Source organism: Plecotus auritus (assembly GCF_963455305.1).
Source record: "Plecotus auritus genome assembly, chromosome: 13".
In the NCBI taxonomy this organism is placed as follows: Eukaryota; Metazoa; Chordata; class Mammalia; order Chiroptera; family Vespertilionidae; genus Plecotus; species Plecotus auritus.
Genome location: NC_137779.1, coordinates 12416939 through 12443458, shown reverse-complemented (window position 1 = coordinate 12443458; position 26520 = coordinate 12416939). Strand labels below are relative to the sequence as shown.

The 26520-nt window shown below is 41.1% G+C and overlaps 1 protein-coding gene across 2 annotated transcripts in view; it reads right to left on the bottom strand.

Moving 5' to 3' along the window:
• The window catches only part of PPTC7 (protein phosphatase targeting COQ7), a 48379-nt gene that overhangs the window by 13037 nt on the left and 8822 nt on the right, over positions 1-26520 (bottom strand). For both annotated transcript variants that reach the window (XR_013959574.1, XM_080650604.1), the window contains exon 2: positions 8609-8788. Coding sequence is in view for 1 of the 2 variants with exons in the window: in XM_080650604.1 (XP_080506730.1) it covers positions 8609-8788 (180 nt within the window). In the remaining variant the exon portion in view is untranslated. The remainder of the gene's footprint in view (positions 1-8608; positions 8789-26520) is intronic.

The window sequence follows — 26520 nt, the reverse complement described above, 5'->3', positions numbered from 1 at the left end:
AATGCCAGAATGAAAATGCTACATTTCCCTGACATTTCTCATTAGTCACTGGTAGGAAGCCTCCACAAAATTCACTAGCATTTAAGACAGGGCACACAACTACAATTTTTAACCAGATTTCCATCTGTTGAGGTCACAAAGAACTTTTATTAGGAACTGATTCACTCTGAAGTAACAAGACTAATTTCCCAGGTGGCTTATGGAATCAACCTGTTCACTTTACAGAGACTAATAATGTGCAGATGGAAGAGACCACATTCTAAGTAGAGAGTAAAAGCTTCCATGTACCTTTGCAGCACATAGCTCGCATGACCTTCCCAAGAATGAAAGGTTATTACAACTAGTTAAGATTACTTCAAGCCGAAACCGGTTTGGCTCAGTGGATAGAGCGTCGGCCTGCGGGCTGAAGGGTCCCGGGTTCGATTCGGTCAAGGGCATGTACCTTGGTTGCGGGCACATCCTCAGTGGGAGGTGTGCAGGAGGCAGCTGATCGATGTTTCTCTCTCATCGATGTTTCTAGCTCTCTATCCCTCTCCCTTCCTCTCTGTGAAATATCAATAAAATATATTAAAAAAAAAAAGATTACTTCAAGTACTAAAATTTAAACTTATACCTAAAGAAAAAAAGACAAAATAGAAATATAAGCAGTTCACCAAGAAATACATGAAAAATGATCATCACACTACTATTTTGTCTACTAGTTTAACAAGAATCAAAAGAAGATAATTCATGCTGTTATCAAGAGTGTATCAAACATGGTCACTCTCATTCCATAGTGGAGAGAGAGTAAAGCTAAACAACCTTTCTAAAGGGCAATATAGCCCTAAAAAATGTGCATATCCACTGGTAAGAATTTATTCTAAGAAAATAATTAGAGATGCAAATAAGACTTAAGTATCAAAACAGTGTTTAATATCAGGAAGAACTGGAAGCAACCACAACATCTAAAATTAAGCGACTGGTTAAATAAATTATAGTACATCCATATATGGCAAGCTATATACACTGTCACATAATACTAAAAGAGTATTCTCTTAGGTAAATCAGCCTGCCTGTGTCTCAATACTACCTCTGCTACTTACTAGCTGTGTGACCTGTGGCAAATTAACCTCTCGGTGCCTCAGTGTCTACATCTATGAAAATAGGAATAACAGTAATTACCTCATAGCGTTGTGAGGATAAAATTAGTTAAATCATGTCAAACACTTATAATAATACACAATAAGTGTTAGCTTTCTTTTTTTAAATTTATGTTCTTTATTGTTGAAAGTATTACATGTCTTTTCCCCCCATCGACTTCTCCCCGGCTGCTCCTGCACCCCAGCACATGCCCTCGCCCCGCTACTGTCTGTGTCCATTGGTTATGCTTATATGCATGCACAAGTCCTTTGGTTGCTCACTTATCCCCCCACAAGTGTTCTTTTTTTAATTTTAAATCTTTATTGTTCAGATTATTACAGTTGTTCCTCTTTTTTCCCCCCATAGCTCCCGTCCACCAGGTTCCCCCCCGACCCCATGCCTTTACCCCCCGCAATGTCCTCGTCCATAGGTGTAAGATTTTATCCAATCTCTTCCCGCACCCCCCTACACCCTCTTCCCCCCGAGAATTGTCAGTCTACTCCCTTTCTATGCCCCTGATTCAATTATATTCAGTTTATTCTGTTCATCAGAGTTTTTATTCACTCGATTTTTAGATTCACTTGTTGATAGATATGTATTTGTTGTTCATAATTTTTATCTTTACTTTTTTCTTCTTCTTCCTCTTCTTAAAGAATACCCTTCAGCATTTCATATAATCCTGGTTTGGTGGTGATTAACTCCTTTAGCTTTTTCTTGTCTGTGAAGCTCTTTATCTGACCTTCAACTCTGAATGATAGCTTTGCTAGGTAAAGTAATCTTGGTTGTAGGTTCTTGCTATTCATCACTTTGAATATTTCTTGCCACTCCCATCTGGCCTACATAGTTTCTGCTGAGAAATCAGCCAACAGTTGTATGGGTACTCCCTTGCAGGTAACTAACTTTTTCTCTTGCTGCTTTTAATATTCTCTTTGTCTTTTGCCCTTGGCATTTTAATTATGATGTGTCTTGGTGTGGTCCTCTTTGGATTCCTTTTGTTTGGGGCCCTCTTTGGATTCCTTTTGTTTGGGGTTCTCTGGACTTGTAAGTCTATTTCTTTCACCAGGTAGGGGAAGTTTTCTGTCATTATTTCTTCAAATAGGTTTTCAATATCTTGCTCTCTCTCTTCTTCTGGCACCCCTATAATTCTGATGTTGGTATGCTTAAAGTTGTCCCAGAGGCTCCTTACACTATCTTCATATTTTTGGGTTCTTTTTTCTTTTTGGGTTGGGTGTTTTTTGTTTCTTCATATTTCAAATCTTTGACTTGATTCTTGGGATCCTCTAGTCTGCTGTTGGATCTCTGTATATTATTCTTTATTTCAGTCAGTGTATGCTTAATTTCTAGTTGGTCCTTTTTCATATCCTTGAGGGTCTCACTAAATTTATTGGCCGTTACTATAAGATTCTTGGGTAACCTTATAACCGTGGTTTTGAACTCTATATCCAGTCGTTTGCTTTCCTCCATTTCTTTAATTTGTGACTTGTTTCTTTGTCTCCGTATTTTGGCTGCTTCCCTGTGTTTGTTTCTATGTACTGGGTAGCTGCTAAGTTTCCTTGAGTTGATAGAGTGGCCTTGTGTGGTTGGTGTCTTATAGGGCCCAGTGGCTCAGCCTCCCCAGTCACCTGAGGTGGACGCTCTTGGTGCACCCCTTTGTGGGCTGTTTGCACAGTCTTGCTGTAATTAACCCTTGATTGCTGTTGGTATCACTGGGAGGAATTGACCTTCAAGCCAATTGGCTGTGATGACCATCTGTGTCTACACTGGAAGATCTGTTGTGCAGTAGACACCCTTATGGGGCAGGACTTGCTTCAGTGCTTTGGTGCTTTGGTGCTCACTGAGTCTGCCCCTTGAGTGTGTCTCTTATGGATGTGAAGAGTTGTAATCCGGTATGGTCTCACTCTGACCACTGGGTACGCTGGCTCTTGGATCTCTAAGGAGGTGCAAGGTCAGCCACTGTCTGGGGCCGTCCAGCCAGAGCTACAGAGACATCTGCAGATTCCTCCTCTTTGTATGGGGTTTGGAAGTGCCCAGATGAGGCCCAGCTGTGAAGCAAAGCTGGCAGGACCTTGTGCTTTCTTTTTTTAAAAATATTTTTAAAAATATATATTTTATTTATTTTTTACAGAGGAAGAGAGTTAGAAACATCAATCAGCTACCTCCTGCACACCCCCTACCGGGGACGCTCCCACAACCAAGGCACATGCCCTTGACCAGAATCGAACCTGGGACCCTTGAATCCGCAGGCGGATACTCTATCCACTGAGCCAAACCAGTTAGGGCTTGGGCTTTCTTTTGGAAGCTCTGGAGCTCTCTGACCCAGCTGCAGTTTGACAGGTTTTAGGCAAAAGAACCGGCCATTCGTATGCAAAAGCGGATGTGCACAGCTTGGATGAGTTGTAAAATGAAGGGGCGGGGCCTCTGGGAATACCTGGGTGGAGCAAACAGCAATGGCTGCCAGTCAGCCCTGAATCGGAGAAGTCCCTGGTTCTCCGTGTCCCGCGCTCCGGTGCAGGAACAATAGCTGTGAGCCCCTCTAAGAGAAAGCTGCCCTCGCATTCCTGTCCCAATGCCAGACAGCTCAGTTTCTCCCCGTATGTGCCTGGATCCCCCAGAGTCTTGCCCGGAACTGGAGTTCAGAGCAAGTGGGAGCTTGTATCTCCCTCCGGATTAAAAGAGCAGCACATCCAGGTGCCAGCACTTTCCGCGCCTCCACACCTCCTACCAGTCTCAATGCACCTTCTTCACCACTCTAGTTGTGGAACTTTCACTCAGCCAGCCTTCCTGCGGTTCTGGGTGATAGTTGTTCTGCCTTTTAGTTGTGTATTGATGTGGTTGTGAGAGGCAGCAAGTACAGGCACTTACCTATGCCGCCATCTTGGTTCTCTCAAGTGTTAGCTTTTTAATAGCAACTAAAATTGTGTTAGAGAAATATATTTGAAAAGGAAGTATGATAAGTTAAGTCAAACAAGTAAATTACAAGCTAGTATTGAAGTTTCCTTTTTAAAAAAGTGATACCAAACTTAAAGAATTGTACATCAAAAACAGTGAAATTTATTTTTAAAAAAGCAAAGGTAGGCAAAGGCCAAACTGTTAAGCAAAATGAAACAAAGGAAACGGGGTGGAACTAGCCGTGTTAAATCCCAGTGCTCCATCATTTTTTAGCTGTGTGACTGCCGGCAGGCAAGTCACTTATTCTCTCTAGGCCTCAGTCTCTTCCTAACAAAACGGTGAATAAATGTACCTCTGAGCCCTAGCCAGGTGGTTCATTTGGTTGGGTGCTGTCCCATGCACCACAAAAATTACTAGTTTGATTCCAGGTCAGGGTACATGCCCGGGTTTGGGGTTAGATCCCCAGTAGGGGGCGTGCAGGAGGCAGCCTATCATTGTTCTGCTCCCAATATTGATGTTTCTCTTTACCCCTCTCTACTTCTCTCTAAAAATCAATAAAGCCGAAACCGGTTTGGCTCAGTGGATAGAGCGTCGGCCTGCGGACTGAAGGGTCCCGGGTTCGATTCCGGTCAAGGGCATGTACCTTGGTTGCGGGCACATCCCCAGTGGGAGGTGTGCAGGAGGCAGCTGATCGATGTTTCTCTCTCATCGATGTTTCTAGCTCTCTATCCCTCTCCCTTCCTCTCTGTAAAATATCAATAAAATATATTTAAAAAAAATAAAAATAAATAAAAATATTTAACAACAAAAAAGTACCTATGAACCTAGTTCATGGCGCTGTTGTGAGCACACAGTAGATTCAATTGCTGTTATCATTATACTATGCACAAACATGCACAGAAAAATAACAGAAAGCATAATCACTAATTTAATTTTTGCTAATAATTTTTTCTAAATGAAAATGTGTAACTTAATAATTTAAAAACACTTAAATATAAGCATTAGGCTCATCATAATGCTCAGAAATTCCATTTTGTTGTTTCTATACAGTATATGCATGGGTACTAACCTGACACTCTAATGCTAAGCTATCTAGTCTCTATCCATTAAATGTCAAAGAACAACAAAGGTACTGGAAGTGCTGTTAGATAACCTACTCCACAGCTTACATTAGAGCCAAGATAGCCAATTACCCTTCCTTCTTAACTCAATGCACAGAAAAATCCAATCATTTATCATTAATAGAATCATCATACAAAATATGTTCTGCTCAATAGCCATTTGTCAAAAATATGAATAGCATGGGGCACATGTTCTTACTCAGTTCTCCACCCCCTACTTCTAGTCTCTTGGTCACTAAACTCTATGAGAGAGGCAAAGGGAAAAATAAAGATAAAGATCTTCTGAAAGCTGATGGAATTAATCTGAGAACAAAAAAAAATGACAGATGAGTAGCACAGCCTTGAAATTTTTGCTGCAGTAAGGACTCAGGTTGATTTATTAAACTCAGACTATCATTTTGCTACAGTTGTAGCAGTAACCCGCTGAGTTAGGATCAAAATGGTCCTCAGGAGTGAAGGAGCTTTAATATGCAAAGCAGTACCAACAAAGGCAAGCCTGGCCTTACAGAATCATCTGGGCATGGAGTGTACACTCCTCCTTTGCCTCTTCAAATTACTGATGTGTGCACAAGGCTCAGGCCCTAACAACCTAATACTGGGAGAAGAGCGTATCACTCAGGTGTTTGGAGAGGAACAAGTAGGCAAGGAGGAAGAGATGCTGAGAACAACAGCAATGAGTACTCAAATGACTGGCCAATCCAGACAGGCACCCAAGTAAATTCCTCATGCTAAAATGGAAATATTTTTATCACTCGGCCCCTTATTTTATAAACAACTAAGCCTTTAATGTAGCAAACAGAGAAAGGAATAAGCTTATTAAGAATGACACCTCAAATTCTTAAGATATGTTGGCTTCATAAGACCTAAATCTACTTAAGGGTTTCTGAGGAAATATATGCTAACAATTAGCCTGTGATGCTAACCCAGATCTAAAAGCCATTAGATATTCTCAAGAAATAAGTGGTTACTGCTATCAACTTGCCCTCCATATTTATAGTTATAAGCTTTGTAGCAATTGCTTGATTTAAAAAAAAATTACCTAATTTTGTAAATTATCATTATTTGCAATTATATCTGAGGTTTAATAAAACTCAGCAGTCTGTCTTTGCCAAAACACTAGTATGCTTAAATTTAGTTACAAATAGCTTAGATATCTGTAGATTCGGTAAGAAAGAAGTACATATGTGTCAAACATGGTAACAACGGATTATTTCAATGTGTCTGTTAGGAGAAAAAACTGTAATATTCAATGTAAAAAAAACCTTTGATATGTCCTTAAATTTATTAAGATCTCCCAATTACATGAGGGTAAACAAAAAGGGAAGTAAGGTTAAGGAAAAATTTAGCAAGAAGAAAGCTTTCAAAGTGCAAAAATAGGATAGCTGCTCTTCTGTAATTGGTTATTCCAAGTCACAATGAATGCATGGAGTTACGGGGCAGAGGATTCATGGAAACATTCAGGCCTCTGGAATTTGTTTACAGGTTCTCTGTTAGATGTTAGACTATTAGATGGTATTCTGCAATGTCCTCTTTTCCTTCAACAACATGTTTCTGAGTGCTGCAGGAAGCTTTAATTCTCCCGGCTCGCTCTCTCGCTCTCTCTCTCTCTCTTTCTCTCTCTCTCTCTCTCTCTCTCACACACACACACACACACACACACACACACACACACACACACACACACGTCTCTCCATTCAACATATGAAGCAAGGGGTCAGGGGGTTAAGTTGTTTGCTTAAAGTCATATGGCAAGTTGACAGAGAGGTACTAGAAAGAGAATCTAGGATGTTTCACTATGCCAGGCAAGCTCCAAATTGCATGCCCAAAATAGCAGATTAAGACAAAGCAGTATATTGAAACCTCAAGGCAAGATTTTTCTTCAGTTAGAAATAAAATAAGCTGGTTAATCAAAGCACAGAGAAAACAGAAGATGGCAGCATAATGAAAAGAAACCGTTCTTAAGAAGGATTTAAACTGAAGGCAAAATTCTACAACGTAGAGCTCTCCATTAACACTGAACACAGGCTGATTTTAAATGCGGATGGTGACTGGGAGTGGGGGGCCTCCTAGTAACCAGAAAGATGCTGGCAATTAGCAGAAAATTAATAACACCCTTTCTGAAATTCTGCATAGAAGGCTGGATAAGTTTCCAGGAAACCACTTAACAAATAACTGTAGAAGCTTGGCCAAATAAGCACTAGGTATTTGTACATTTTCTAATAACAAGATTAACAGGGATCTATTTTGTGCCATGCTATTTCAGCTAACTGCTATTAGTCTGGGGCAGTGGTCGGCAAACTCATTAGTCAACAGAGCCAAATATCAACAGTACAACAATTGAAATTTCTTTTGAGAGCCAAATTTTTTAAACTTAAACTTCTTCTAACGCCACTTCTTCAAAATAGACTCGCCCAGGCCGTGGTATTTTGTGGAAGAGTCACACTCAAGAGGCCAAAGAGCCTCATGTGGCTTGCGAGCCGCAGTTTGCCGACCACAGGTCTGGGGTATCTATCTGCAACCTGAACTCCCCACAGGTAATCAACTGAATTTTTCATGCCAGACCTCACTCCTTTATTCCTCCCTTGGAAAGAACCACTATCCTGAATTATATAATCACTTGCTTTTCTTTCTTCTTTTATCATATTTTAGAATCCCTAAACAATACAGTTTACTTTTTTTTTTAAATATATTTTATTGATTTTTTACAGAGAGGAAGGGAGAGGGATAGAGAGTTAGAAACATCGATGAGAGAGAGACATCGATCAGCTGCCTCTTGCACACCCCCCACTGGTATGTGCCCGCAACCAAGGTACATGCCCTTGACCGGAATCGAACCTGGGACCCTTCAGTCCGCAGGCCGACGCTCTATCCACTGAGCCAAACCGGTCAGGGCAATATAGTTTACTTTATAAAAATATGTTTTTATTGACTTTAGAGAAGGGGAAGGGAGAGAGAAACATTGAGAGAAATGTTTCTGCATGCCCCTGACCAGCGACCTTTTGGTGCATCGGACAACACTCAACCAACTGAGCTACATCAGCTAGGGCTATTCCTGAGTATTGCATGCAGCTTTAAATCATTCCTTTTCTAAGTGTGTTTTTCTACTATAAATGGATTTCTAGATTGTTCCCAATTTTCTGCTATTATAAATAATGCTACTATAAACATTCTTGTGCCTACTCTTTGATACACAGATGTGTAAAAGTTTCTCTAGTCTAGGGTATAGACCTAGAAGTGGAACTGCTGGAGCATACTATCTGTTCATGTTTAACTGTATTCTACAATTCCAAATTGTTTTCCAAAGTGGTTGTACCTATTTACATTCTCTCCAAGCAGTAGTATTTTGTAAGTAAATAGTAAGTATTTAATAGCTTCTTTATCAAATGCTGCTTAAAGGTAGGCTGATTAATTTCTTGGTTTTATTGTTAACCATTTCCTGGGCATCTTTAGAGAGGAAAACACATAGGATATCTACTTACCAAGCAAAGGTACTTTATTTTGCAGCAACTCACAGTAGCTTGTGGTGAGGATTCCAATGGGATTACTCGGGACAAACCGTCCTTCTTTTACTAACCGTTCACATGTCCGCATTAAAGTCCCTGAGAACTGAGACGGATCAACTCCATAGTCTCTCCATCCTCCTACACCATCTGCAACCCCTAAAAAAAAAAAAAAAAAAATTTACATTTAAAGGATGTTCTTACCAACTTTTCAGGAATTCCTACCCATCTCCTCCTGACAGTTCATTTTACTACACACCAGTAGACATATTTACCCTGAAATTCAGAATAAAAAGTACTCAATGCCCTGGCCGGTTTGGCTTAGTGGATAGAGCGTCAGCCTGTGGACTGAGGGGTCCCAGGTTCGATGCCGGTTAGGGGCATGTGCCTTGGTTGCGGGCGTATCCCCGGTGGGGAGTGTGCAGGAGGCAGCTGATCGATGTTTCTCTCTCATTGATGTTTCTTTCTTTTTTTTTTAAAATATATTTTATTGATTTTTTACAGAGAGAAGGAGAGAGGGATAGAGAGTTAGAAACATCGATGAGAGAGAGACATCGATCAGCTGCCTCCTGCACACCCCCTACTGGGGATGTGCCCGCAACCCAGGTACATGCCCTTGACCGGAATCGAATCTGGGACCCTTCAGTCCGCAGGCCGACGCTCTATCCACTGAGCCAAACCGGTTAGGGCTCTCATCGATGTTTCTGACTCTCTGTCCCTCTCCTTTCCTCTCTGTAAAAAATCAAAAAAATATATTTAAAAAAATAAAAATAAATAAAAAGTACTCAAGTTTGATATATTATACACTAATACTCCTAAGTCATATTCTCTAACTTAGAATTTGATCTTTCATATATTGATGAATAAACATGCGAGCTACCACAGAGTGGCATTGCCTACCAGCCAAGACTACAATTTCAGCAGGATTATTATTGTACTAGAGGCCCGGTGCATGAAATTTGTGCACTGTGGGGGGGGGTGGCCTTGTCCCTCAGCCTGACCTGTGCCCTCTTGCAGTCAGGGAACCCTCGGGGAATGTCCGACTGACAGCTTAGGTCTGCTCCTCCTGGGGAGCGGGCCTAAGCCGGCAGTCGGACATCCTTAGCGCTGCTGCGGTGGGAGAGGTTCCCGCCACCGCCGCTGTGCTTGCCAGCCATGAGCCCGGCTTTTGGCTGAGCGGTGCTCCCCCTGTGGGAGTGCACTGACCACCAGGGGGCAGCTCCTGTGTTGAGCACATGCCCCCTGGTGGTCAGTGCGCATCGTAGCGACCAGTCATTCTGCTGTTTGGTCAATTTGCATATTAGCCTTTTTTTATATAGGATAGAAGAAATTAGTGCTATTAATTTTTGTTGTATTTTATAAGAATGTAAAATGATTTTTTTTTAAAAAGTACTGATGCTAGTGACAATGCAACTGATCCACAGCTGGCAATCATTAAGAATATCAAAAGCCTCAATCTTTTAACTTCAAATATTAATCAATAACTGTAAAATACAGAACAAATTTAAGAATATACCCCATTCCCTTTCCTCTTCCCTAAGAGAAAACCACTATCCTGTCCAGGGCTGAGCTTTCCAATAAAAGAGCCACCACCACATGTTGCCAGTGAGCCTTGAAATGGGGCTGATCCAAACTGAGATGTACTCTAAGTATAAAATGCACACTGGATTTTGAAAACTTGATATGAAAAAAGAGGATCAGCTATCTCACTAACTTTTATATTGATTACATGTTGAAATAATATTTGGGATATAATGTGTTAAAGAGAATACATTATTAAAATCAATAGCATCTGTTTTTTATTTTTAATTAATGTATAATAATAAAGTCTCAATAGTAATAAGGATAATAATAATAAAAAGATCCTTCTGCCTGCTGTGGAGAACAACAGTGGAAAGAAGGGATGAGTCAGGAGTCTCAGCAACTCCATTGTGAAATGGTGGCAGTGCAGTTAGAGTGCAGGGATTTGGGATCTGGTGAAACAAAAGGACTTACAGGTGAACTGGATGGGGTAGAAGGTGGGGGCAGCAGTGGTAGGGGAAAGAGAAGTATGGAGGATGACAGGTTTACCCTACCATAAAGAAGTACCACTTTTCTTCTGTGTTTTTCAAGCAGTTGCGAGGATACCTAAAAATTCTTAAGATAATTTTTTTCTTTTTTATTTAAAGTTTTTATTGTTGACACTATTGCACATGTTCCCCATTTCCTTCCCCAAGAGAATTTAAGATAGTTTATTTAAAAGATACTTCTTTTGAGGAATTCTTGTATCAGTAGGGGTAAGATTTCACCATAGGTTTAAATGCAACAATTTGTGTTAAAGCACAGAATGCAATTTTAATTCTTGCAACTCCATCTGATGAATCATTCATTCTTTCAAACTACTGCCTGCTCCAGGAAAGAATTTCTTCTTAACCAGTATCTGATCTAAGAGCCACAATTAACTATATATACCAACTGGTTTCATCTACAAGTGCCCTTCACAAGAAAACCATTAAAATCTGAGATAATGTTGAGAGTTGATCCTGGCACTCACTAAATAATCCGTGAGCAGGTTACAGAGTCTGACCTGACACAGTCCTTCAACATTAATCAGATTTCTCCCAGAATAGAGTGCAACCTTTCAGGCACCTGTTTGCTTTTACATGGGAAAAAGAACTCAGGCAAAATTCCATTGGCGAAATCTCTTTAGGGGAAAAAGAGATTAAAAAACCATATAAACTTTTCAATATAGCTATTGGGGGGGGGGGGAGCCTTAGCATGCATATATAATTTACTTACAAAGAACAAGTTATATAATATTAAGAACCATCGTTGGGATTAGAATCAGGCTAAAACCAGAATAATCTTTCACATGTACATCTGAAACCTAGTTTAATTCATACCAGGCAATTACTTCTACAAAGAAATGAATGTTCCCTCTTCTACATTAGCAAAAGCTTCAATCCACAAAAAGAGAGGACACCTTTTGTTTATTTATTTATTTTTAAAATATATTTTATTGATTTTTTACAGAGAGGAAGGGAGAGGGATAGAGAGAAACATCGATGAGAGAGAGTCATCGATCAGCTGCCTCCTGCACACCCCCTACTGGGGATGTGCCTGCAACCAAGGTACATGCCCTTGACCGGAATCGAACCTGGGACCCTTCAGTCCGCAGGCCGACGTTCTATCCACTGAGCCAAACGGGTTAGGGCGAGAGGACACCTTTTAAACAGTGGAATTAATCCAGATATAAAGGGAAATTTCATTCAGAGGTAAAGGAAACAAATATTAAAAGAGAAGATTGCTGCCTCTAACACTGCGGTTAGAGTGTTAGCCCATGGACAGAAGAGGCTCAGGTTTGATTCTCTAGTCAAGGGCAAGTAACCTTGGTTGTGCTTCGATTCCCCACCCTGGTCACGGTAAGTGCAGAAGGCAACCAATCAATGTCTCTCTTCCTGTTGATGTTTCTCTTTCTCTTTCTCTCTCTCTCTCTCTCTCTCTCTCTCTCTCTCTCTCTCTCTCTCTCTCTCCCCCTTTCTTTCCCCTCCCTCTCTCTCTCCCTCTCCCTCTCTGTCCTCCCTCCCTTCCACTCTCTCAGGAAAAAAAAAATCCATGGAAAAAATATCCTCGGGTAAGGATTAAAAAAAAAAAAGAGAGAGATTTCCATAGACAGGGAAGGGTAATAATAAAAGAAAAAGAATTGCAGACAATTAGGTATAGCTGGTGCCTGGGTGAGTGGGGAGAAGTTGAAATATGGAGAGCAGTAGCTGAAATTGTTGATGGCCCAAAATTGCAGATGAGGAACATTAAGCTTTATGCTATTGACCTGTGCTGTCCAATACGGAAGCCACTAGGCTATTGAGTTTGAAATGTGGTTAGTTTGGATTGAGATGTGCTATTAAATGTAAAATACAGCCCTAACTGGTTTGGCTCAGTGGATAGAGTGTCGGCCTGTGGACTGAAGGGTCCCAGGTTCGATTCCGGTCAAGGGCATGTACCTTGGTTGCGGGCACGTCCCCAGTAGGGGGTGTGCAGGAGGCAGCTGATCGATGTTTCTCTCTCATCGATGTTTCTAACTCTCTCTCCCTCTCCCTTCCTCTCTGTAAAAAATCAATAAAATATATTTTAAAGAAATGTAAAATACACTCTGGATTCCAAAAACATAATACCAAAATAAATAAATAAATAAGTAAAATGTCTTAGTAATAATTTTTTACTGAACATGATGAAATATTTTACATATATTGGGTTAAATAAATTGAAATGAACTATATTTAATTTTACTTTTTAAAAATGTGGCTACTAGAACATTTAAGATCACATATGTAGTTACAGTATATTTCTACTGGACAGCACTGCTATAAATAATAAGTTGACAAGGTTTTGGGATACAAGTGATATAATCCAATCTATATTTCAGAAAAATAATCCTGATAGCAGTGGAGAAAATGGGCTGGGAGAGGTCAGAGGTCAGGAGTCAGCTGCAAAATTTTAGGTTCGAGGTACTGAGAAAAGTAGAATAGACTATCACTGGAAATACAAAGGAATAAATACAAAAGATACCTATGCTCTATTGTCAATAGGTTTTTTTTAATCAGTAGGTTTCTGAATTTCAGGAATGAGTACTGAATAGATGATTTGCCAGTTGAGAAGCGGGTGGGAATACCTTCAGATTTTGAATTCTGTCTCTGGTGTGCTTCGTTTCAGGTGTCAGTGGATCATTTTTTTTTTTTTTTTTTAGAAAATCAGGAACTATGTGCCTGCTGTTGGGAAGGCAATCTGAGCCCAATCTTTGACAAAGATCCAGAACTGACACCAGAGGGGCAGATGAGATGTTCTGGGAGAGTAGAGAGAGTAATAAATTCAAGGAGTTAATTCAAGGAGATCTTATCTTAGGAATGAGAATTCCTGGCCCAATAGCTCATTTGTGAACTGCATTCTTACTCTAGACATCAAATTACAATCACATATATGATAACTGATTAAGGCCAAGTAATCCAGTTTGTCAGAATGATATAATTTGTTTAGAGGTGAAGAGAGGTGAAAAGGTGGGCTGAGTTAATTAGAAAGGCTTTGAATGCCAAGATATAGAGTTTGCACTGAACATAGAAGCTATTTCCTTTAATTCACTGTAATCATCTTATGTTCCATTAATAACATTCTGTTAGCACACAGTCTAGCTTAAGTGTTTCCTTTGACCCAAAATCCAATTAAAACCATTATTAGATTAAGATAATGGTTACATATCTGAAATGGCTGAGCAAAAGGCTGAGAGAAGACTAAAGGGCACAGAAGATTCCTTTAGTTGTACCATTTATGTAAAAATGGCAGTCTTATGAAGTGGGAAATAATCAACTAGAAAATATTTATGATTTTTATATAATATTTTATGTTTTCCATGGACTATTTTTCTAAAGTGAAGAGTTAAGAGAACAAATAATTCTGGTGTATCTCACTTAAATGGATACATCCTTAAATGTATCTTTTTGTAAGAACATTTTAAAAAATTATTTTAAAATTATAGTTACAGCCCGACCATTGTGGCTCAATGGTTGAGTATCAACCTATGAATCAGGAGGTCACGGTTCAATTCCCAGTCTGGGCACATGTATGGGTTTCGGGCTCAATCCCCAATTGGGGGCATGCAAGAGGCAGCCAATCAATGATTCTCTCTCATCATTGATGTTTCTCTCTCACTCTCCTTTCCTCTTTGAAATCAATAAAGATATATGTATATTTTAAAAATTATAGTCACAGCCCGACCCTAGTGGTCAGTGGTTGAGCATCAACCTATGAACCAGGAGGTCATGGTTCAATTCCCAGTCAGGGCACATCCCGGGTTGCGGGCTCAATTCCCAGTTGGGAGCGTGCAAGAGGCAGCCAATCAATGATTCTCTCTCATCATTGATGTTTCTCTCTCTCTCCCTTCCTCTCTGAAATCAATACTATATAATAAAAGGCTAATATGCAAATTGTCCCCTTTGACTGGGAGTTTGACCAAGGGGTGGGGCTGGCTGGCCAACAGCCCATGACCCCTCCCCCCAGCCAGCCCCAACCCCAATCGGAACCCCCCTCACCCAGATCAGGGGCTGGGGTGGTTCCCGCATCCCCTTGCCCCAGTCAGGGTGGGCCGGCCAGACCCCAACTGTGCATGAATTTGTGCACCGGGCCTCTAGTAAAAATATATTTTTAAAATTATAGTTACTGGGGGTGGGCTGGAGGGGGTCAATGGGGAAGAAAGCGGATATATGTAATAATTTCAACAATAAAGATTTAATAAAAATAAATAAAATAAAATATTGCATGAAAATACTAATCCTATCTTTCCAATTGAAATCCTATCTTTCCAACTGCATATGGTGACCTGTGTAATTACAAAAGGCTCTCCTTAAAAGACTGAACGAAGCCAACATCAGCCTGAGTCTCTCCAGGACTCTATCAGCCATCACCATGAGGTTGCCATTCTTCTTAAAACCTTCCCAACTACACTGATCTTCAGAATGACGTGAAATTAGTTACAAAGCTAACATTTTCCAGAAAAAAAGTGATGCCCAAAGAATAAATACTCAATTTCAGCTTTAATGTAAGCATCAGTGAAGAAGAATTAGGCTCTGGCATAATTTCAAATATTAATTGGTATCCTAAGGTAACAACTTTATTCCTTGCATCTTTGATTGTCTTGAGGCATTTTACAGGATCCTCATCCCCTAATGAAGCAAGATGGTTCTACAGGATTGTTTTCCCATCAGTGAAACATCTATCTACTAAGATGGGTACTTGATAGTGAATTGAAACTCCAGAGGAGAAACTGAGTACGAATCTGGTTGTGCCGAAACCGGTTTGGCTCAGTGGACAGAGCGTCAGCCTGCGGACTGAAGGGTCCCAGGTTCGATTCCGGTCAAGGGCATGTACCTTGGTTGCGGGCACGTCCCCAGTAGGGGGTGTGCAGGAGGCAGCTGATCGATGTTTCTCTCTCATCGATGTTTCTAACTCTCTATCCCTCTCCCTTCCTCTCTGTAAAAAATCAATAAAATATATTTAAAAAAAATAATCTGGTTGGATCACAAGAGTTAAATTATAAAAGTAGCATAAGACCCTCTGTACTCAGAGGAATAAGGATCTGGTTTTACACTTTCTGCAGCAACTGTTCATCTAATGAGGAAGCTGGTTAGACAGTATTTATTGCAGTGCTACAGCCAGCTTCTTTTCAGATGCCGAGGTTCTTCTTCAATCTATAATCTAGAGTTCTCCAAGTCAACTTTATTTGTCTAGAGCAGCCGTGGGCAAACTACGGCCCGCGGGCCAAATCCGGCCCGTTGGGCTGTTCTATCCGGCCCGCGGAGACAAAAGAGCGGAGGGTTCTCTTGAATTTATATTAGTTCACACAAACACTCCATCCATGCTTTTGTTCCGGCCCTCCGGTCCAGTTTAAGAACCCACTGTGGCCGAAACCGGTTTGGCTCAGTGGATAGAGCGTCGGCCTGCGGACTGAAGGGTCCCGGGTTCGATTCCGGTCCAGGGTATGTACCTTGGTTGCGGGCACATCCCCAGTGGGAGGTGTGCAGGAGGCAGCTGATCGATGTTTCTCTCTCATCGATGTTTCTAGCTCTCTATCCCTCTCCCTTCCTCTCTGTAAAATATCAATAAAATATATTTAAAAAAAAAAAGAACCCACTGTGGCCCTCGAGTCAAAAAGTTTGCCCACCCCTGGTCTAGAGGCATCACAAACTTGAAGAAAAATGAGATCAGAGTACAAATTCAATTTCTATCCAATGGAACAGATCACATTTGTATCAACATTTCTGAAACCTCAACTATTTGGACATTAAGAACACTCCCCTGTGATTCAGAACTGTGAAATGTATCTGCAAATAATTATCCCAAAGGGAACAAAAAGGCAGGATTACTGGAAAAATATATGTAACAGTTGAGTTATTCACAAAAATACAATTTACTTTGACTAACAGTCCTTTCAGTTCTCTAGAGGTGAAATTATATAAATTACTAGAGGCCCAATGCACGAAATTCATCCAAGAGTAGGCCTTCTTTTTCCCAGCTGCCGGCACCAGCTTCCCTCTGGCTGCTGGCAGGCACCAGGGACCAGGGCTTCCCTTGCAGCGCGTCTAGAAGGTCGTCTGGTCTAATTAGCATATTACGCTTTTATAATTATAGATGATGTTCTTCCTGCTGTAACAAGCAAGTGATACATTCCCTTCACAAGAAGTTTCCCCAAAGCATTAGTAACAATACTCTGCATTAATAACAACGAAATCTGCATTTCTCATTCTCCAGAAACCAACCCTACCTCAAGAACTCAAGACCTCTAAGCAGAACAGTTAACTCAAAAGCTGAAGCAATGAAGCTGAAAGGATGGAAAGGAAGGTTCAACCCTGTGATAAATGGAACTTATAAGCAAAACTGAAATTCTGCTTAAAAAAAAAAAAAAAAAGGAACTATCTAGGAGAGTTAACAAAACTCAAATATTGGCTCAAAGCAGGAATAAACAGTTCATTTTATGTTTTAGAATTCCAAAAAAATAGTAAACATGAAATTGCTTAATCAAGTTAAAATGAATATGAATACACATAGTCATACCTACTGTCCAGAATACTTCATTAACTAGAGATAGTAATTTCCAGACTATTCTGGGCTGTTGCTTTGTCTCAAAAAGCAGTGAAAATGCTATAAAGAGGGTTAAGAAATGATACTGTGAAGGCAAAGAAACAAAAAGTCAACCTTTTAAAAATAAAAAAGTTCTTCCTCTAACTTTAGCTCTTCTGTTTAAATACCAAATACTTAATGTGGAATAATGTGTTTTGGCTCAACTGTGGCTTGGGGACCTTGGGTAGCTCACAGACTGGGGTATGAATCACTGCCTCCCTACCACACAAACTACAGAGTTGAAGGTGAAGCAATGAAGAGTTGAAGGTGAAGTCACAGAATAGGTCACTTCACTCCTTTGAGTTGCAACAGTATCTTCCTGAAATGCTAAATGCTGATAGCAATGTTTTTAGGTCAGGAGGAAGCAACAGACAAATCATCTGGGAGCCACACTTATGGTAAGTTATGAACAGTAGAGGAAGGGCCCTTAGTGTGATACAGAATTAAGGGCTTCTATTAATGCTGAGGCTGGTTAGTTTCTAGATATTAGGAAATGTTATATAACACTAATAACAACATTTAAATAAGAAAGTAATAGCAATTAAGTCCAGCTATCTGATGGGTGCCTATTTGTATTGGCCCTTTAGGCTAAGAGAAAATTTTTCCTGTTTATAAGATTAGATCTAGAATTATGGTCTTAAAGGTTAAACCTAATATTTTTTTAAAAAAAGTCACATGTAGCCCAGCTCAAAATTGCCTTTTTTTTGGTTTTTATTTTATTTTTAATCCTCACTCAAGGATATTTTTCCATTGATTTTTAGAGAGAGTGTAAGAGAGAGGGAAAGACAGAGAGAAACATCGATGTGAGAGAAACACAATGATTGGTTGCCTCCTGCATGAGCCCTGACCAGGGCCCTGGCCAGGGAGAAGCCTGCAACCAAGGCACGTGCCCTTGACCTGAATCAAACTCTGGACCCTTTGGTCCACAGGCCTACACTATCCACTGAGCCAAACTGGCTAGGGCAAAAATGCCTTTAAAATTTTTTTTTATTTAATTTTTTTTTAGAGAGAGAGGAAGGGAGAGGGAGAGAGAGAGAAACAGCAATGTGAGAGCAAAACATCGATTGGCTGCCTCCTGCATACCCCCTACTGGAACCGCCAACCTGGGCATGTGCCCTGACCGGGAATCGAACCTGTGACCTTTTGGTGCACGGGACAACACCTACCCAACTGAGCTACACTGGCCCTCTTTTTTTATTTTTTTTAAGTATATTTTTATTTATTTCAGAGAGGAAGGGAGAGGGGGAGAGAGAGAGAAACATCAATGATGAGAGTCATTGATTGGCTGCCTCCTACACAACTCTAACTGGGGATCGAGCCCACAACCTGGGGATGTGCCCTGACTGGGAATCAAACTGTGACCTCCTGATTCATAGATCAATACTCAACCAATGAGCTACAATGGCTGGGCTTTTTTTTTTTTTTTTTAATGAGAACATAATTCCTTTGAATAAGCCAGCCAAGTGTACACTTACTTTCTAAACACTACTTATGTTCCCCTACATATTGTTTAATTAAGTAATGGTCTTTGAGTGGTAGAACAAGTAAATTTTTAAAATCCTTACCCATGGATATTTTTCTATTGATTTTAGAGAGAGAGGAAGGGAAAGGGAGAGAGAAATATTAACTGGTTGCCTCCCGTATGCACCCCAATCAAACCCACAACCTGGGCATGTGCTCTGACCAGGAACAGAACCCACAGCCTTTCAGTGTACAGATGATGCTCCAACTACTAAGCCACATCAGCCAGGGAAGGACAAGTAATTTTTCCCCCTTCTTTTTATTTTCCACACTTCCCATTTTTTGGGTAATGAATACATGTTACCTTCATGGAAGGGATGACAAAAACTATAAATCCAGGTGGAACTACATTATACACTTAAATTCAATATTAAAGTTATCCAACATATTTTATTGAACATTTTCTATGTGCAAGACATGGCAAAAGGCAGCTAAGAAATTTACATATAGCCCTAACTGGTTTGGCTCAGTGGATAGAGCGTCAGTCTGCGGACTGAAAGGTCCCAGGTTCGATTCCGGTCAAGGGCATGTACCTTGGTTGCGGGCACATCCCCAATAGGAGGTGTGCAGGAGGCGGCTGATCGATGTTTCTCTCTCATCGATGTTTCTAACGCTCTATCCCTATCTCTTCCTCTCTGTAAAAAATCAATAAAATATATTTAAAAAAAAAAAAGAAATTTACATATAATAAAAGATTTCCTGCCCACAGGAACTTAAAATCAAGTGCTGGTGATTGTGGTAGGGAAAGAGGGTTTGGAGAGGTTCAAGATAAATGGCTATAATAAACCAAACTACATATACATCAATAAAAACAAAAGCAAGGAAGATCAGATTACAACTAGCTGAAAGAATCAGAAAAATATTGAAGTTATAAAAACTTGAGTTATGGGGGAGGAGGTTGAAGAGACAGGCATTTCTGGCAGTTACCTATGATTGTGACTAATATGGATACAGTACAAATTAATAAAGGTGAGGTTAGAGCTTTAAGAGCAAAGAAACCTGCACTTCAGGTAAATGCTTATTACACCACTAGGGACCCAATGCATGAAATCGTGTGGAGGTGGGGGGAGGGGGCGGGGGAGGGGGTATCCCTCAGCCCAGTCTGCGCCCTCACAATCTGGGACTTCTTGCTCCTAACTGTCTGCCTGCTCGCTCCTTACCACTTGGCTCGCCACTCCTTAGCACTGCTGCGGAGGCAGGAGAGGCTTCTGGCTGAGCGGCGCTCCTTCTGTGGGAGTGTACTGACCACCAGGGGGCGCTCCTGCATTGAGCGTTTCCCCCTGATGGTCAGTGCGTGTCATAATCACAGGTTGTTCTGGTTGTTCCACCATAATGGTCGCTGGGCTTTTATATATATATATATATATATATATATATATATACACACACACACACACACACATATATATACTAGAGGCCCGGTGCACAAATTAGTGTACGGGTGGGGTCCCTCGGCCTGGATGGCGATCGATCGAGGCCTACTGGGGGCTGGCCGGCCGGGGGGAGGCACCCTGGGAGGTTGGCTGGCTGGTGGGGTAGGGCGTAGGGGCCACAGGAGGTTAGCTGTGGGAGTGCACTGACCACTGGGGGGTAGCTCCTGCATTGAGTATCTGCCCCCTGGTGGTCAGTGTGTGTCATAGCGACTGGTTGACCTGTCGTTCCAGTCGTTTGGTTGTAATGGTCTCTTAGGCTTTTATATATATAGATGGCCAGGAACTTCTCACTAGCAATCAGCTCAAACAATGCACTGCAGGAGTTAAGGCTTTTAGGAGATCCCCAGAAGGAAAGGGCTGGCCTAAGGCCACCAAAGTCCTTGTGGCCCACAGACTAGTTCAACAAGACTCAATGAGGCCATCATTGCTTTTAATTATGGGGCTTTGCTCAATTATTAGCCTAAGAATAGCTAATAACTAAGTAGTATTCAAACTCAGCAAAAAAATCATCTCAGTAAAAACAAAGTTTAAAATGTAATTTTTGACTTGAAAGGTAGTATACAGAGACTGGGCAAAAGCACAGCAGATAGTTTTGGAGTTATTATAGGCAGTTAGACCTGAGCAGGGCAAGGACAATGAATCAGATGCCAAAGGTCACCAGGACGGAAAGCCCTGGGTACCTAGCAAGGGGCAAAACTGGGAAAACAAGAGGTAACCTCATGAGATTCAGACCCCCCCATCCCCCCACACACATTTTCCTCCCTAAATATAACATCTAGGCTTCAGTTGTATTTTAGCTCCAGGCCCCCCAAAACAGCAAAAAACAGACAAATGGCTACCTTAGGACCAGCAGCACTGACTCAGGACCCCCTGCCCCAGCACTGACCAATCAGTGGGGACCGTGACCCTGAAAGAGCTCACCTGGAGAGCTGATGAATATTCCATTGAGACCCTCCCCTGAGACCTCCCCTAAGTTTCCCACCTGCAATAAATAGCCTCAACATAAGGGACTCAGCTTGAGCTCTGTCCCAGGGGAGCACACACATACTATTCCCTTCCTTCTCTCCTTCCCCCACAGGCACGTAATCCCCTACACTCTAAGGAACCCCACCAGACTTGCAACCAGGGGAGCAGTGGGCAGTAGCAGTTCATCCCAGGCTAACCCCCTGAACCTCCAAGGCCCCCTTTTCCTGACTTCCTAGTGAGCCAAAGCTTTCCTGCTGCTTCTTCTATGCCCTTCCCTGTTTCACTGTTCTAAGTGTGTTTTTGCTGTAGCCAATAAATTCTCTCCTGCTTTGCTGCACTTTGTCTCTTGATTGAAATCTTTCCTTCAAGAAGATAAAAACCTAGGTCTCATCATTTTGCTGGCAAGAGTCAGATCTGGGTTCAAATTCTAGCTCCAGGACTAGGTATCCTTGGGCAGCTCTCTAACCCTCAGTATTTTCACCCATAAATGGGAATAATATCATGGGCAACACAAGGTTGGTGTGAGGAACTGAAAAATGTATTAACAGAGCCTGCCACAGTGCTCAGCTGACAGCTAACATGGAGAGGCCTGGTGCATGAAATTCGTGCACTCGGGGGGGGGGGGGGGTTTTGTCCCTCAGCCCGGCCTGCGCCCTCTTGCAGTCTGGGAGCCCTTGGGGGAACCCACAGGGAGGGGACCTAAGCCGTCAGTTAGACATCCTTAGCGCTGCCACAGAGGCAGGAGAGGCTCCCACCACCACAGCTGTGCTCGCCAGCCATGAGCCTGGCTTCTGGCTGAGCGGTGCTCCCCCTATGAGAGCACACTGACCACCAGGGGGCAGCTCCTGCATTGAGTGTCTGCCCCCTGGTGGTCAGTGCGTGTCATAGCAACTGGTCATTCGGTCGATTTGCATATTAGTCTTTTATTATATAGGATGAGTTATGCCTGTCCAAATAACAGGATTTGGAGCAGTGTAGCTTGTAGCAATCAGAAAAAAGTATTTGACCAGTATTTGTAGGCTACAAGCTTTACAAGCACTGGTCTGTGATCACAACCAAAAGATAATTCTCATTCACAGACAGTGTATAAAAGATGAGTTGTCCATTCATCTTTCCCAGTCACACATCCACCACCATTCAATATTCCATTAAACATTTAACAATAACCTTTTCTTTTTTTAAATATTTTTTATAAATATATTTATTTTTAATTTTAGAGAGAAAGGGAGAGGGAGAAATAGAAACATCAATGATGAGAGAGAATCATTGATTGGCTGCCTCCTGCATGCCCCACACTAGGGATCGAGCCTGCAATCCATGCATGTGCCCTGACTGGGAATCAAACTGTGATTGCCTGGTTCATAGGTTGATGCTCAACTACTGAGCCATGCCAGCTGGGCTTTTTAAATATATTTTTATTGATTTCAGAAAGTTAGGGAGATGGAGAGAGAGATAGAAACATCCGTGATGTGAGAGAATCATTGATTGGCTGCCTCCTGCACACTCCACACTGGGGATCAAGCCCGGGTATATGGCCTGACCGGGAATCGAACCCTGATGTCTGGTTCATAGGTCGACACTTAACCACTAAGCCACGCTGGCTGGGCCAACAATAACATTTTCACTAAGGAACATATATTTGTACCCAAAAAATACACAAGAAAAAAATCACCTGTACTTTAAAGAAATGAATTAGTTTTCTTTCTCCAGAATTGACTCTGAAGTAATCTTACTTAACAAACTAGAGGCCCCGTGCACTGGTGGGGTCCCTCAGCCTGGCCTGCGGGGATCGAGCCAAAATCAACCCCCCAACATCCCCCAAGGGGTCCTGGATTGCGAGAGGGCGGTTCTCAGGTGACGCACCACGGAATTGGGCTCCCTCCTCTCTGGTTCTGGGTACGTCACCCAACAACTGCAGCTGCCCAGTCACCACAGCTTAGCAGCTCCTGTGTTGAACATCTGCCCCCTGGTCATCAGTGTGTGTCATAGCTACCAGATGGAGCATTTGCCCCCTTGGTGGTCATTGTGCGTCATAGCTACCGGTCGGACAGTTGGATGGTCAGTCGGATGGTCAGTCACTCAGGCTTTTATATATATATAGATATCTCTTAAATGCCTGCTGCCTACTATGTGTCATGGTTCAAACTTAGAAATTTCTCATTTTAAATGGGAAATCTTTTAACAACTAGTTATACATAAACAGGCCTAACCATTTTCTTAGATCACTATTAATCACAGCACCTCTATCATGACTTTCTTCTTTCTCCCTCTCCACATTGTGACCACCTTCAGGACTGAGTTTCTTTCACACTGCTAACCATCTTTTCATCCCTGGGTGCTGACCTGGTAACTGGCACAACAGTTTTCGATTCTTACTGCACATTGAGATTACTTTGGAACCCAAGCCCCACTTTCTGAGTCAGAATGCTCAGAGTGGGCCCAGGCCTTTTAGCAAAGTATGAAAACCAAACTGCAGAGGAGATTCTAATGACTCACTGCTAGAACATCCAGGACTTAGTAAAGGCCAACTGGACACAAACATTCTTCAAGCCAGGTGATTCTGTCTCTGAAAGCCTACTGAACCAAGCAATTCCCTGTTTCTGTTCCCAAACTTAATCCTTCTCTTGAATTTCCTAATCCAAGTAATGGCAGTCCAACCCACATACACCTCAAGGCTAGAAACCTTAAGGAAGCTATCAGATTCAAAATCTCAAAATCAACTTCAATTCCTCTTTCTCTTTCACCCTTTTTTGGTCCTGCTGATTCAATATCTGCAGGCCAACTACTTTTCACTGACCTAGTTAAAGCCATTTATAGCAAAGATTATTTCAGTAGCTTCCTGATTGGTCTTTTGCCTCCTGTTCTCCTATTACACCTTCTACCATTTTTTAACAAGATTGCTATGTCCATGTTACTCTTCTAGTCAAATACCTTCCATGTATATAAACTTACTTACTTTTATATATAAAAACATTCTTTAGAAGGTACACAAGAAACTGATAACACTGGTTCTTCTTTTGGGATAAGAACTTTGCAGCTAGGCAGTCACTGTGACAGGAAAACTTTACTGTGCACCCTTTTTAATTTTGAATACCTTTTGAATTCTGTACCATCTGAACCTGCTGCCTTTTCAAAACAGCCAAACCAAACCCAAATCAACAAAAGCAAAAACATTTATAGCTTCCTACAAAAAAAAGCAAAACAACACCCAACTCCTTAACATGACAATTATGACCTTCAACAATTTGGTCAACCTATATTTTCTAACATCAATTCTCAACCGCCCTCCCATTCCCACCCCACTCCAAACTATTCTCTTGCTATAAACATCTATAGTTTGGGGAATCTTCTTTTGTGCTCTTGCTGATCCCTCAAACCAGACAGCCTTACCATTCTCCTTCTCAATTGCCTTAATTTACCCATCTCTGTATATGTGCCTTTCCCACCAGCCTATGAAACTTCAGGACTGAAATCTGTTTTGTTCTTGGTCTTCTCCACAGCACCTGTCAGGGACTAACAGGAAATAACCAGTAAACAATAAATTCAGTTGACTGTACTGAAAAGTTAGAATACCAATACTCTGGTATACCAACTATTATGAAGAACTCCAAAAAGAGAATGAACTCATTATCTAATCCTAGGGTTCCACAAAGTATTGTGCTCTGGGTTAAAGCTGGCTACAAGATGCTCCTCTTGCCGAAACCGGTTTGGCTCAGTGGATAGAGCGTCAGCCTGCGGACTAAAAGGTCCCAGGTTCGATTCCGGTCAAGGGCATGTACCTTGGTTGCAGGCACATCCCCAGTACAAGGTGTGCAAGAGGCAGCTGATCGATGTTTCTCTCTCATCGATGTTTCTGACTCTCTATCCCTCTCCCTTCCTCTCTGTAAAATATCAATAAAATATATTAAAAAAAAAAAAAAAAAAAGATGCTCCTCTCATGGTCAAAAGAAGGCCTGATTGAAAGAACCTTGAAAAACAGTCTGGAGATGACAGCACTACCTGCTTTCTTTGACACTTACTGGCTGCAGAAGACTGGTCAAAATGCTTCTCTAAGCTTTAGTTTTCTCATCTGTGAAATAAGGGGCAGAAGGACAAATTCTCTCAAGAGTTCCTTTTTTTTAACATCTAAGATTCTGAGATTCTAAGTCACACTCCAAGAAAAGGGAGCCTGTTTAACCACCTAACTTAGATGGGAAAGCTTTTCTTCTTTAAGCCTGTAACAAAAAGTCAGGCCAATCATTTTCTTCAATTTGAAATTTTGATAAAAGTTATAGATTAGTATTAATTGACTTCAGTATATTCAAATTATCTGTAAATAAATTTGTATGTATAAAATGTATTCACAAAACAAACTAACCTTATTATCCAAAGACCGCAGATTGATTGTTCAGTGAATTCAGAGTACATGAGCATGAAAATCAATGATAAGATCAAAGCTGCCGCTAAAGAAACAGAAGTGGATTTTTTCAAACAACACACACATAAGACATCCCTGTTTAGGCTTTCTTATCTCATAGAAACACTAATGACCATATTAACAATTAGTGGTCAACCTACAGGACTTGAAAAGTTTTCTAGCTCTTATGCAAATAGCTCAAATCTATTTTCTTATTCAAACATTGATGTGAAAACAGCAGCACTTCTTGTTTGCTTCATTCAGCACAGCTACCATTTGCATCTATCTCAAATGACAACACAAATTAATCCTTGATTAAGTAAAAAACTTGCTGGATGATGGCACCCTTGAAAGATCAAAATGTACAATCATAGTAGTATAAAAAGAAAGAAATTCCCTTTCTTTTCAAAATAGACTGTTAATAAGTAAAAAAAGAGTAAGAGCACAAATGTGTTGGAATTGGTCTGAGTCAAAATAGTACTGGATCCTTCAACAGAAAGCATTCTTTGTAGTAAGTCACTTGTAGTCTCTGGCAAAGTTTTTGCAGTCATTTTGTAGTCCTTGGGATTCATACCAACAATTCAATCAATTCTAGAACTATTCACCAGCAACAAACTTATTCACCTCAAAAACAACTGTTTAAGAACCTAGTAAATTTATAAATTGTCAAATATGACAGACTCAAGATCAACAATAAGCTTATTGATGAGAGCAACTGCATAGTAATTAGAAAAGTATAAATTAGCATAATCTTTCCGGAGAGACCTATGCTAATATTTATATCAGAGGCCTTGCAAATGTTCATAGCCTTTGACACTCAGGAACACCTCTTCGAGGAACTTATCCTAAGTAAATATTCAGATGCAGACATATTTATTCTAGTGTTACTTGCAACAGAAAACTGGAAATAATCTAAATAACTAAAAATAGAG